The sequence below is a fragment of the Terrapene carolina genome, unplaced genomic scaffold, assembly GCF_002925995.2.
Source record: "Terrapene carolina triunguis isolate 2854851 unplaced genomic scaffold, T_m_triunguis-2.0 Scaffold58, whole genome shotgun sequence".
Classification (NCBI taxonomy): Eukaryota; Metazoa; Chordata; order Testudines; family Emydidae; genus Terrapene; species Terrapene triunguis.
This window is the reverse complement of record NW_020664409.1, coordinates 67,408,415-67,422,806: the sequence shown is the minus strand read 5'-3', so window position 1 is coordinate 67,422,806 and position 14,392 is coordinate 67,408,415. Positions and strand designations below refer to the sequence as shown.

At 37.9% G+C, this 14,392-nt stretch overlaps 1 protein-coding gene across 2 annotated transcripts in view; it reads right to left on the bottom strand.

Annotated features, from left to right (window-relative positions):
- Nucleotides 1-715: 715 nt before the first annotated feature.
- LRRCC1 (leucine rich repeat and coiled-coil centrosomal protein 1) overlaps nucleotides 716-14,392 on the bottom strand; it is a 39,217-nt gene continuing 25,540 nt past the window's right edge. Inside the window, exons 14-19 of one of the 2 annotated variants that reach the window (XM_024206070.2) lie at nucleotides 13,152-13,326; nucleotides 11,034-11,197; nucleotides 9,909-10,117; nucleotides 9,532-9,669; nucleotides 6,452-6,587; nucleotides 716-2,887 (exon numbers count right to left, since the gene is read on the bottom strand). In XM_024206070.2, the coding sequence (XP_024061838.2) occupies nucleotides 2,765-2,887; nucleotides 6,452-6,587; nucleotides 9,532-9,669; nucleotides 9,909-10,117; nucleotides 11,034-11,197; nucleotides 13,152-13,326 (945 nt within the window). In that variant the 3' untranslated portion in view covers nucleotides 716-2,764. Of the gene's footprint in view, nucleotides 2,888-6,451; nucleotides 6,588-9,531; nucleotides 9,670-9,908; nucleotides 10,118-11,033; nucleotides 11,198-13,151; nucleotides 13,327-14,392 lie in introns of those variants that run through there. The other variant, XM_024206071.2, reaches the window with a different exon arrangement.

Sequence of the window (14,392 nt, the reverse complement as noted above, 5' to 3'; positions counted from 1 at the left end):
TATTCCCAATTCTGAATTTTCCCATACCGTGTGATCTGTAATATCCAGCCCTGTCCTGGACAGTTCAGAGAAATAATGTTCATTTGTTCCTCTAAAAGACACAAAAGCACATCACAGCTTATCAACTTAATTGGGGTAACAACACCCTTCCATTTAAACACAGCATTGAGTTGGTTTAAAATAAAACAAATTTATTAATAGGACTAAGTAAGTGATGCCAAGTAAAAGGAATAAAGTTAGAAACAGTTACAAGCAAATAAAAGTGAAAACATGCATCTAAAAGTCTAAAACTTAATCTAGCAAGGTGCAGGCTTTGATCAAGGTGGTTTCTCTCAATCTTCTTACCACCCATGACTGACTTCCCCTCATTCTGGATCTTCCACAGAAGTACAAGATGCTGGATTCCCTTGTCTTCCTAAGTGAAAGATCTTTGCCTAAGCAGGTTTCTCACCTATTTTTAGTTCCCAGAGCCTTAACTCCACCCCACACTTGGTTGAAGGGCCCATCTTTCTCAGCTTGCAAGAGCTCTGTTCCCTTGTGTGTTGTCCAGTGACGAATGCCGAAGATGGCTTCTGTCTTTGCTTTATCTTCCAAAGTTCAATGACTTTTGTTTCAAGAGGTAGGATGACCTAATGCTGTTCTTCCCTTCCTGTGCTTCTAGTCAAAACGTTAAAGTTACAAAAAACCAGGAATAAACCTCCCTCTTAGCATAGGGAAAATTTACAAGCTAAAACAAAAGATACTCTAATGCATTTTCTTGCTATTACTTACAGGAGTCTGATACTGAAGGAAGCTCCACAATGTTTTCCCCACACACACTGGTATTTGCTAAAATACAAATTGTTCTGATTCCTGCAGTCTCCTCCCCCTGCTGTCTTGATGATCATGTTTACTGCTTATATTTAAATTAAGGCAAACCCCCATTCCTTTGTTTAGGATTGAACCATTTAACACCTTTACCTAGGCAAGGCCACCTGGTCTTGAACATGCTCTAGTAACATCATATGGGGGAATTCATAACTTTACATATAATGTTGCTACATATTTCACCATGGTAGTGTTGACCTGCAAGTTATTAGTTTTTAAAGGCACATTTGGTACAAAGATCAACACAAGAGGGTGTAGAGTGCAAACACCTGGGTGCTTCAGGTCCCAGCATGCATGTATGCTTAGTCACATTTTCAGAATGCTCAAGCCTTAAGTCAGTGTCACTAGTCTGCCTGAGAGTTGACAACCACAGAAAGTTTTCTAGAAAAGTGTTTCCTCAAACAGTGAGGCTCAAGCACCGCAGAGGAAATGAAAAGGTAAGGGTGGGAGAAGAAACATTTTCTTCTATTATTAGTAGAGATATGACAATGTTTGCAAGATCCTCCATTAGAAGGACAGCTCCAACTCCAAATCTGCTGAATACTTTATTCATGCACAACTGAAAATTTCAGATCATTTTATAGCACAGCACCATTCAGCATTGTAAGTAACTAAATGAAGGAAATGTAGCGATACAATAGAGACCCCAAAAAACTGCCATCCTGGATAAAACCATTTTAAAGGAGATGGAAGTTATTTCCATATAAAGATTTAAAGTCTGTCAAAAGTTGTCATTTCCTTCTCCAGGAAATAGATTTAGAGGCCCTTTCAGAGAGAGAAATGGAATCATCTGAGCATGCAGGAATGGTAGTCAAGAACAGATTTATTACTAAAAGGCCGTATAGTGACCAGAACACCAAACCCCCAACTCTCACTGGGATTTTAGGGAGCAACTGCATAGCTATTAATAAAAAAATTAAAACATTGGATTTTTAAAGAAATGCAACAGTATAAATCAAGTCATAACTGAAGCATGTCATTCAGAATGAAGTATATTTTCAGTACCACTTGTTTGTTAAGCCTCTGTGTAATCAGCCTCACATTTACATGAGTAAATTCCTGAGATCAAGAATTTTCTTATTTAGCCCTTGATCCTGCAAGCTGTTCCATGAGGGTGGACCCCTGCATGGGAACAGGAGCGCATCCTTTGAAACAAACAGCGTAGTGTATGAAAGACATCAAGGAACAGCATCAGGTTTGAATGGTAATGTCTAGAAGAGATTATTGAACACATTCAGCAGTTGCTGAAGTCAACAAGATCTCTCTTTTCTCTGGGATAACAGTATTAACTCTGAAAAGTCACTGAATGCTATCTCAAAACAGTGTTAATTCCAGATATGCAAAACGGTCATGTACGGTATGTGTTATTAAAAAAAAGTCTCTCCCCTGATTATGGGTGCAATTTATTTTTTGTTAATATGACAATCTCCATGATTTCTTAACTGAAAGAACCCAAGCACACAATAGACATGCCCAACCCTTTTTGTGTCCTTACTTCATTCCTGACGCCATCTGCCATGCCTCCACCTTCTCTTCGTTTACGGATAATTCTTAACTCATACAGTGATTTTCATCTGTTGATTTGTTTTGACCTATTTCTTAGGCAGCTTGGACACAAATATTACCAGACACATACATCAGATAACTTGTATGAAAATACTGTACATAGTTTTAATACATATTTGATTCTTGAACTCTCAAAAAAAATCACACAAATAAAAATTACTCTGGAAATAAGTGTTTTAAAGGAAACAAAAAAATCACAGCAACAAGTGTAACAAATTATATTAACAAAGATACGGTATATTTGTTTATGTATATATTTTACATTTCTTCACCAACTCCTTTTATTAAAAAGAGGAGCAGGGTGGTCAGATTTAATGCATTACATGTTTCGTCAGAGATCTTGCTGAATGTCACTTAATGCACTTGTAAGTCGCCTTATTTTCTCTTCCATGGCCTTTTTACTGTTTGCTGTTTCTTGCAGAAGCTGACGCATTTCTTCTTCAACCTGGTAAACCTGAAATTATAAAAAGATACATAAAAAATTCAACCTGTATGTTAGTATATTATAGGAAGAGTAATCTTACTTATTTTGTATTACTGATTGAGAATCCCGGAGTAATTACACAATATATTGCTATTCTTATAAAGAGTACATTTGAGGACAACTTGCTTCATACAATGTATGACAGATATGGCAACAGGAGTAGTACAAGGTAAAAACTTTCATGAAGAACTGTGCAATGTGAAAACAGGTGATAAAGGAAGACAAGACAGGATAAACAAAGTTGCTAGGAGAACAGCAAACTAAAGAGTCTTTCACATCAAATGTTTGTAAAAGGGACACTAGATGTGTCAGTATTAGAGTCATAGAGTGACTGTCTCTTTAAAGGGAGATGAAGTCTCAGCCCAACTTGTGACACAGCCAACTCATCTGCCCAGGTGGGGAAAATGGGTTGTGTGATTCAATCCTTTACCTATCCCAGAGGCCTGAGAGTTCTGGGCAGTGTGGAAAGGAGAGAGACTTCAGCAGAAGCCTTGAGAAGACTGCTGAGGACTACAGAGAGGAGGAGGAGGGCTCCTGCAGCAGACCCTGAGACACCAGAGGAGAAAACACCCCAGCTAGGAAGGACTGGGCTTGGCTTGCAAAAGAAAGGAGAGAGACTCCAGGCACAAAGGTGTGGGAGAGCTGCTTGGGATGGAGCAAGTGAACAACCCAAGGGGCTAATGGGAAAGGGTGACATTCAAATTAAATTATAATTGCACAATAACAGCATTTTAATTTTTTCATTAAATAAAAAGGCAAAAGAGTGTCTAAGTTATTAAACACGGATGAGACGTGGCCCTCAGAAAGGAGGGGCTGGGTCCAGTTTCAAACTGGTATGTGAATTCTGTGTTTTGTGTGTTTTTCAACTTGTATACCCTGTAAGGGGTGGACTTTTTATTAATGGCTTAGCTGGAGGGCCAAGTCACTGAGGGGAAACTGAGGCAGGAATGCTGCATGGCCACACTGTGCAATTAGGGTGAAATCTGGAGGCAGTGACCCTGTTACAATCTGTAATCACAGCAAGTTTTGCTAAACAATAATGATTCTATAGCTAGTTATTTAGTTCTTTGGGGGAAAGGAGGATTCCAAAATTAAGAACAGCATTGATAGAAAGCATGGAGTTTCCATAGCTCAGAAGAATATTGGTGGGAATTGTCACAGTTCCATGGTTACCTGCATCTCTATCCCCCTCTGTAGTCTCCTCCAGCTATCACCTCTCTATGGGAGGGGACCTAGTGTCTCTCTCCCCTCAGACTGGGGATTTAGGCTTGCAGTCCCCCTGCAATTCATTGTGATTATCCCAGCAGGTCTGACCTTAGTCCAGCCCCTGTGGTTCACTCTCTTTCAGAGACAATGACATGGTTACCAGTGACCAGCCAGCTTTCACAAAGCCCAACTCATTTATTTTAGGACAAAAAGCATTACAGAAAACATCAACACACACAAACAAACAATTCAGACACCTGATAAGTTTACCAGGTGTCACCCATCTTACACAAAGAGACCCTGGCAGGTTCTAGTCCTTCAAACCCTTACAGCTAGGTTCTGCCCTCTTAGTTACAATCTCATGTCAGTTTTTGGATCCAAATGAACCAGGTGGTTCAGTTCATCCTGACCCTTCATACCAAAAGCTCTTTCTAGGTCTCCTATTCCTCTTGAACCCTGTCTGGAGTTGTTCACCTGTCCCAGTATTTAAAACAAAAAAGTTTAAAAAAAAATCTAATTTAAATAAAAAAAGCTGATTTTTTTTAAATAAACCAATTTAGTATTAAATTTGAAATTAAAATCTATGTTAAGAAACGTATAACCTAGTAAATCTATTTACACATTATAATCTATTAAAATCATATACATTAAATACCTCCCCCCCCCCAAAGAGAATGTTTACTGCCCAGTTTAAAAACAAAACAAAAAAACAAAAACAAAAAAACCCCAAACCACTGGTCAAAGTCACTGGATAAGTACTTGAACCCAGAGTTCACTGAGGTGCTAAATCAGCTTTTGACAAAAGTAGCCTCTTCTGAGTAAAAAGAGAATAGTTTCTTCATTTCAGTTTATTCAACTAGTTCAGTTCAATTACTAGTTCATTCAAAGTTACAAAACCAATTGGGAGTTGAAAAAAGGACGAAAGCGTTTTTCCCTTTTCCAATCTAGGAGATTTACTAGTTCTAAAAACCTTGAAGAACACAGTGACCAGGAACAATAAGTTCAGTTCATTAACTTGAGATAATACTTCCTTTACTTAACAAATCAGTTAATTTTAAACGCAAAAAGTTTAAAATCTGAAGAAGTTTGTGTATACAGCACTTTAAGGTAGTTTTATTTCGTAAAAAAAATAAAGTGCTATTTTTGTGCAGTTGTAATTGAATTTGGATTTCCATCCAAAATGACACCTACATACCTCAATGGGTGGGGGAAACATGATGGGGCTGGTGGTGAAAGGGGGACAGCCACAGTGGTGAGGGAAGGAGACACTTGCTGAGGGACATCAGATAGCTCCTGCCCCGTCTTATTTCCCCCCCCAGGAGTCTCTGGCATGCAGTTGGGGTTGTGGGAGGGGGAAAGGAGTGCAGACTGGTAAGCATTCCCTAGCTTCCAGAATTTAACCTGGTGCAGGTGCCAAAAAGAGGCTCCAAATGTCTTGACACAAATCACAAGTAAAAAAAATGAATTATCTAGTAAGCATGTACTGCATCAGTCACCATTTTTAACATAAAAATGAAAATAAAGACTCTGAATAAATGTAAGTTAAACTATACAACTGCTTAAATGTGTATCGATATAGCATATCATCCTCCTCCTGTTTACATGAAATTTGGTGCTTCTTTTTGCTAAAGACTACATTTAGTTGCAAGTTAACATGTTTTAATGGTTACCAACCAGGAGAATCAACCCATCTTTAGGAAAATAACTAAAAAGTACAAATGCAAAACAAGATGAAAATGAATGATTTGCACCAAGATTTCCTGCTTCCTGATTTAAGTCATTATCAAAGTCAGAGATTTAAATTAATCCATGCAGCTCCCAAATGACTTTTGCTCTTGGGGGAAGCTCAGTAACCCTCCACAATGGCGCCAGAATGCAATCCCTAGCTCATGATGATACATGTAACATTTGTAAAAAACAAAGTTTACAACTAATCCATTGGCACATCTCAATGGAACAGTCTTTGAAGTTTGCATGCTTCCAAGGTATCACATCTGTTACAAAAATTATAAAAGCCAAAAAAAGGTACAGTGTTACATGAAACACTTTATCACCATTTTTCTTGCCTCTCTAATAATTAAGGGATATTCATGCACTGGCAAGTGACAGAATATTCTTTGTTCAAGAAACATGCAGAGTCTACCTACTGTCTATGCACTTTTAGTGAATCCATTATTGGGCAAAGATTAAAAGTTCAATGTCATCAATGCTTTCATTAATAGTGATTAGCCAACATAGACACCAAAAAGACTACAGCTGTCTGCATATAACAAAGTTGGGACTGAAAATGCATATTTTAAGGTCTGATATTGTATTAAAATACATTACCTTTTCATTTGCTGTTTCAATTTGTCTTTGTTTTTCATTTGCCAGCTGCAGTAATTCTGCCTGATGAGCTGCTAGCGTTGACTCAAGCTGTCTTCTAAAAGCATCATCCATTGAATGAAGTTTTTCCATTGCAACCCTACAATAGGATGAAATGTTAATCCTTAAGAAAGCCAGAAATAACTATTATCATCATTACATTTTAAGACTGTATGTCAGTGGTGGGCAACCTGCGGCCCATGGGCCGCACACAGCCCTTCAGGGTAATCCGTTGGTGGGCTGCCAGTTTGCTTACAGTTGCACGGCAGCCCGCAGCTCCCAGAGGCTGCGGATCACCGTTCCTGCACCGCCAGAGATTGTAATCGACTGGGAGATCCTCTAGGATTAACCAGTCGATTGCGATCGACTTGTTGGTGACCACTGAGCTAGAAGATTCACACTTGCTCTTGTTAAGGGTGCTAACGACCCCTAAGGCTTTCAACCATCTACTTATACTAGCAAAAGATATACATATTATTCTCGCTTAAATGGTCTAAGTATTATTTCCTCCATTTCTTCTAAACAGGTTGGGCGAGAATGGGTCTATTATAACACATTTTCTGAGAATTAAAAGGGAAAATCTTGTATGTGGAATCAGGAGGTCCTGAGAGGATGTTTCAATATACAACTAGAATATGCAGCTACACAGAGCAACACTATAGTACAGACCTATTTACATGCGAATCCACTTAACATGCGGTAGCGCCATGCCTCCCAGTGCTACCTATTTAACACACGAGACTCGTTAACATGCGGTACAGGAACTTGCCATAGTAGCGCTACAGATTTGCTCACTAACTCACTAACATAGAAATCGACAGGAAGTGCAGAGCGGAAACATGTTGTATGTCTTTAACGTTGCTGTCCCTTCCCCGTCGGCAGTAAAGTGCTGCCGCGGCAAAGGACCCTGCAGTGCTTTAAGGTCCCTGCCCCTTTTGCCATCCCTTGGCAGTCGACGGGCGTAGGAGCACGCAAAGGGAGCAGCTGCCCCGGGGCCGGTGATTTATAAGGGCCCGGACGCCGCTACCGTAGCAGCAGTGTCCAGAGCCCCGGGCCCTTTACATCGCCACAGGAACCCCGGGCGGCATGGACCAGGCGGCCTGGAAGGGCTGGCTGGGGGATGTTGACCCCTAGCCCTGCCCGGTCCGCCCGAGGGCCTGCCCCTTCCGGGGGCCAGATCTGCCCCCGCCCCGTACCGGTAAGTGTCCTGAGTTACTTTCACCCCTGTGTAGTAGTAATAATGTTATTAGATTACCCATTTGAATTTATATTTTTGCAAAGTGCCATTAGCAGATAGGCCTGCAGTATTTGGGATGCTGTGAATACGTATGTAATCCTAGATTATACATACATTTATATATAAAGATATTTCAGCATGGCCCTCTTAACCCGCGGTCCGTTAACACGCAGGTGTGACGGCTTGACTCCCGACATCCGCGCGTAAACAGGTCTGTACTGTATTCAGACACTATGAATACACAGCCCTATGAAATTTCACACACAACACTCTTTTTCTAGGATACATTTCAGTAGCATTAAGCTTCCAGCACTGCTCCCAATGCTTAGCCCTAACAACTATTTCATTTTGTTCTGGAGAAACTAAATTTAGATCATTAAGATATTCCTTTGCCCTGCTGACCAGTGACCATTATGTCCCACCTCTCTTAAAACAGAGGAAATCCTCACCAAAGGAAAAAAACATTTTACCAGTTTTAGTGGGGGATATGTAAACTAAATCCTTAGCAGAAAGAGGTACTTCATCAATAGTTATATTTTAGTGAGGCACACTAACAGAATAGTTGTAGCAATGAGCAGTCCTTTTCTCAAGGAAGTTTCATGGAAAAATCAAAATAATGTCTTTGACTACCTAATCTCATTAGTCATTGATTCTTTTGCATCGTTGGGTCTAGCATAACTTGCCATGTCTCTGCTTATTGCCGTTGCGTGTGTGGCCTAACTATACAAAGTCCTGTTAGACTACCTATGCCTAAAGAGAAAAGAACAGTGCTTAAAAAATGGTTGTGATAGCCACAGCATCGTTAACAATAGTGGGAAGTCTTTAAAAAAAAGTTTTCCTAGCATAGACAAGATTTATGAGACTAGTTATATTGATACGTCATTCAGTATTTATTTGGTGACGTCGTAGGCAGTGCCATTTGTACATGTGTTTACTGGAGACTACCTTCATCTTCAGAATATGTCTACATGATTTTTTTTTTTTTTTTTTGAAAAGTCTCATTTCCTTAGGCTTTGTTTACTATCAACTCCTAATCCACTGTTAATTGCTTCAACTAACACTTCCCCTGAAAGCACTGATGATAGAGAAATAAAGTCATATTAAAAATATGCAATGGATCCAAATGCAAAACAAAAAACAAATAAATAAAAAAAACCCTCCAACTTTTCAGTAATAATCTGGGGGTGGGAGGAAGGAGAGAAGGGAGAAGGAAATTCAGATACTGTCTTACTTATTCTTTTTCCCCTCAAAGGCATTAAATGAAAACTTAAGTACTCACTATTAATTATAGCCACTTGTTTGGTGCCGCAGCAACACAAATGCAAAGTCACACAAACAGGAATACACATTTACCCTCTCAATAAATTTATGCCAAATGGGCCTCCCCTCTGTGGATTACAAATTTATGTTTTATATAAATTTTATTAACCCTTGTTTAATCTCAATGGGGCCATAGAACTAGGATCTCCAATAGGAAGTAACTTTATCTGAGTACTAAACATTTGGGAATCTAAAAATCTTCTAATACATTGAAAGTGCAGTTAAAAACTGAGGGGAAGATCCTGCAGATACCTACTTCACAGAAGTAGTCCTTACACACACACACACACACACACACACACACACACACACACACACACACACGTATTTCTTATGTGAGTACAAGAGTGTTTGTGATTGGACCTATAGAAAGTACTTGCAACTTCATTATGAACGCTAATATTGTGTACCAAAATTTCACCTGTCTTGCATGGTGGACTATGTACAAGTTTAACAAGACAACCATTATTAGTATTTTTGTTTTTACTTCTGAGTTTGAAGGCTTTTGTTTCTCTCTTCGATCAGCTTCTTTTCCTTGATATCAAAGTTTTCTTTCATTTGTTTAACTTGTGTCTCAAGGTGGCTTAGTAGTTCTCCTTTATCTTGCCACTTCTTATTCATTGCACTGAAAATAAAACACAAACGTTCAGAGTGCATACAGATTCTATCATCTTTTAAAACTGGGGGGGGGAGGGGGAAAAAAAGTGATACTTTTACATTTCCCAATTTTCAAGTTCTAACCGTCAAAAGTGAGGCTCTGGCCTACCCACGTACTCTTCTCCCAACCAATCTGAACACAAGATTTCACTTGAAATTTCAGTGTGGGCCATAACGTTTCATTATGCTTATAATAGTATACATCACCTATATGCTTTCCCAATATCTTCCAGTTCTGCTTCTTTCTCTTCTAGCAGTTGTTTTAATTCCTCTTTTCTTTCATTTTGCCTTTCTAACTTTTCCATTAGCTCTTCTAACTGTGCAGTTTTTTCATCCAATTGTACCTGAAAAGTCTTTTGGATTTCAACATTTTCTTCACGCTGTTTTCTCATCTGCTCATCTCTCTCCTGTAAACCCTATAAACACAACATTTGTTTTGGTATAAATGGGTATAAACTGGCCATAAATAAATTTAGGTTGAAAATTAGATGAAAGTTTCTAGCCATCAGAGCAGTGAAGTTCTGGAACAGACTTCAAATACAAGTAGTGGGGGCAAACCACTCAACTCGTTTTAAGATGAAGCCTGATAAGTTTATGAGCAGGATGTGACAGAGTTGCCTATGACAGCAGGGTACTAGACTCAAGCACCCACAAGGTCCCTTCTAGTCCTATGTATGGTCCTCGTTTTTATTAACATAAAACTTTCTTGCAATTATGTTAACTTACAGGATATACTGGTTGCAAAACAAAAACAAAAGCAATAATTTCTGATGGAAAAATTGTAATAAAAGAACATTGAAGAGTTCAAACTCTGCTACTTTTAAAAATATACTGTATATAACTAGCGGATAATTTGTCTATATTAATCTACTTAGACAAAACGCCTCCAGAAAGAACGGAGTTTTGCTATGATAAATGAGGCAAAGGTTCGAGTCCCACTGGAATTTATAATGCTAGTTTAACTGTAAGTATGTTACCCTATTGCTCCCTGAATGCAAAAGGAACAGAATAAAAGAAAAAATATTTTATACTTGAATATAAAATTTCAAATTCAACTGATTATTTTAATGAAGCAAAAAAACAAATTAAGTGAGACCTGTCCTACATTTTTCTTCTACATTTCTGATAATGATTTTTATCTGGGAGTAAGTCTGTACATAAATACAATCATATATGGCCTGGTTCTGCACCCAATGAAGTCAATGGGAGCGCACTCTCAGACAGCCATGGCACTGCTTTCCTAATTTTATTCAAGTCACTGCCACAATTTTCACTCGAACTCTGTTTAATTTAAGCATACCGTACATGCACACACACTCACACACCACTTACTTCTTTTAATTTCCTAATTGTTTCTGTTTGATCTTCCACTATTTTGGTCTTAATTCTTAGTGCATCATTGTCGCGTTCCTTTTGTTTTTTTAGAATCTCACTTTCATTGGTCAGAACCTCAATTTTTGCTTCTAGTTTTCCACGGTCTTGAGCAAGAGAAGCTCCTGGATAAACACAACATTACAGCACTGCAGATCTTGAAGGCATTTTCCAAGCACATTTCAAAAAAGTGAACATTTTATGCAAGTGTGGACATGCTTGTATCTCGTGCATGGAGCAAACTGCTGGACTGGAACCTTAGTTTGTAACTACAATTTTTTTTTTTTAAATGTTCAACAGTGGCAACTTAATGGTATTAAACACTTGCTGTTTAGACCTCCTTTGGGCACTTCTATTAAAAATGATCAGTAATAATGCTTACAGATCTAAGCTAAGCAATTTCAAAGAGACCACCAGATGGCGCTAAATCTGTACTGCTAGTTATAGTGCAGAAGAACAAGAAAGAGGATAAAAGCCACAACATCACTTATTGCTCCAACATTTAAATTCTTCAAGGACACCTGCAATTTTATTTTCACTTTGGGGGATGAAAGTGAACAAGTGACACAGGTATCAATACCACTATGAAATGCAGAGTAAGTAATGCTATTTAGTACTGAGGGAATTCTCTCAAAACTTGAATCTCCCTGCAATATTTTATGTAGCATTTTATGTGCTATCCTCCTCCCTGAATGAGCAATGAGAGTCAATGAAAGTAGATGATTGCACATTTGTTCTCTATAATTTGACATAACGACAATGCAAGGAGAGATGTATACAGTACTAGAGGACCAATTAGGGTCCACCTCACCAGTTCTACAACAATGCTTCTGGCCTTGTGTTTAAAACTCAAATAAATAAATTTTAAAAAGCCTCAAATTTTAATATGGCAAGCATAACATTTTGCCAAATATATAAAAACACCTGAATGAAAAAGGAGTGAGAACAGGGTACACATACAGAACATTCTTTGAGATTACCACCTTCGAATATACTGTGATACTACTATTTGTTTTATGAATAGCTTTACACCATTTTTCTAGGCACTATTCACTATGACTCCAAGTAGTTGCTTGCACAAAGTAATGGCCACATCGAAGCAACCATCTCCACCACTGGGTAAAACAAAGTGGAATAGAATGTGACACTTTTTTTTGCAATTCATATCAATATGTATGGAAAAACTGTATAAAAAGGGGATGACAGTAAACAGCAGTGTCCCTCCTTACCAGTTATGTATAAGTAAAAATCAAAATAAAAATCACAAGATCAGGTGTTCTGAAGTGTCTCTTATTGAGCCCACACACTAAGAAATATTTTCCTCCCATAAATAATCAAATGAAGTTTAAAAAAATAAGTCAATTCACTGAGTTAACAGAATACCACACAAAATTATAATCAGTAACAGCTTTTTTTTTATTCCTTATCTTCAGCTCGTTCACATTCTGATTAATTTTAACATTTAACTATGGTATCCTGAAATAATAAGCCTATTTTTCACTTAATTAACAGAATAAGCAACATTGTGTTTAGTGAAAATTATGAGCTCAAAAAGTTAAAACTGTGTATGGTTTTTCTACAAGATTTCTCTCCTTGGGATTTTATTACTCATTTTTGTAGATCTTCAACCTATCCCTCTTAACAAAAATATAGTAAATATTTATTCCTTTATGACAGGATGACAATACTTTTTAAGTGGGGGTTGGACAGAAATATTTTAGCTTTAATGTGAGTTTCCATCCACTGGATAACTGCTCATTGACATGACTCTCAATTAATTGATAAATAAAATAAATTAAAAAAAAATGTACGTGCTATGAAGAGGGTCATGTACCAGAACACTACTTTTCCCAACTACTTAAATGTATAGCAAGTAGTGGAGGCTAATAATTTTTAATAATGCCACTCCTATGAAAAATAGTCCTTTCTGTGTCAAATAAAAGAAAGTAAGGTTATTTGTCTCAGGTGGTGCTACAGTGCATTGTGGCAATATAACTGGCCAGGGAAGAAATGCAAGTGAAATATCTATTTAATTAATGCTATCTATCATATTCTACCACAAAACTGTTGTATTTTTACCCTGTTGTGCCAACTCTTGTCCCCATATTTTTCTTTCCACTTTTAATCCATCAATTACAGATTCTTGGGCTGTCAGCTGAGAAATAAGTTTTGATTTTTCCTGTTTCAGGAGTTCAATTTGAATAGTCTTTTGTTTGTCCTCCTCAACCAAAGTTTCAAGTGCTCTGATTCGACTCTGTATACATGAATGAATGGGGGGGAGGAGGGGGGGGGAAACAGTAAGATTTTGTAAGACAAATATTCAAGAATTCAATATAATTAACACCAATTTAACTATGACAGTTAATACTAACTAACTATTTAAGCAGATATTCTGCTTACACACAAGGTTTTCTTTGATAAAAACTGGCATCTTTTACCTGTAACAAAGCACAGGCATTTGTTTCATCAGTCAACACAGTTTATGCATTTTATTCACGGATAAACCTAGGCATAGGTTAGGGGTTTGTTACAGGAATGGGTGGGTGAGATTCTGTGGCCTGCGTTGTGCAGGAGGTCAGACTAGATGATCATAATGGTCCCTTCTGACCTTAAAGTCTATGAGTCTAATAAAGTTTGCTTGAAAATATATATGAATAAATTTGAGAGGAAATAACTTTGTAATTAAAAGAAGTGCAAAAAAGTCTGAAAAGAGGAAATGGAGGATTTAGGTTGCACAGCAGAAGTTAATCCAAAGGAAACAAATGGAGGCTGTACTGGGGTGGGCTTCCACCCCACAAGACAGATCTAACCTGAAACATGCAAAATTCATTTTTTCCATACCTTATAAATAGGCTTTTTTAAAAAAGGATATTTTTTACTTTTAAAAATAGTTTCAAGGAATAAATCAACATTTCCAACAGTTATTCTCTGACAGAGATTCCATTTGGCATAATAAATTCTCAAGAGCAGAACGTTTAATGTATTTTCTTTTTGAAAGCTGACCTGACATTAAAAAAGTAACTTGCAATCTCTAAATGCTACACAGACCTTTCCCCTGGCCTCTTGGAAAAAGAACTTATATTTAACAGCTAGAAATTTTTTTAAATGTGATGTTCCTAATATTTTAATGGCCATTTGTGAATACCTCTACCCCAATATAACGCTGTCCTCGGGAGCCAAAAAAATCTTACCACGTTATAGGCGAAACCGCGTTATATCGAAGTTGTTTTGATCTGCTGGAGTGCACAGCCCCTCCCCCGCCCCCGAGCACTGCTTTACCGCGTTATATCCGAATACATGTTATATTGGGGTAGAGGTGT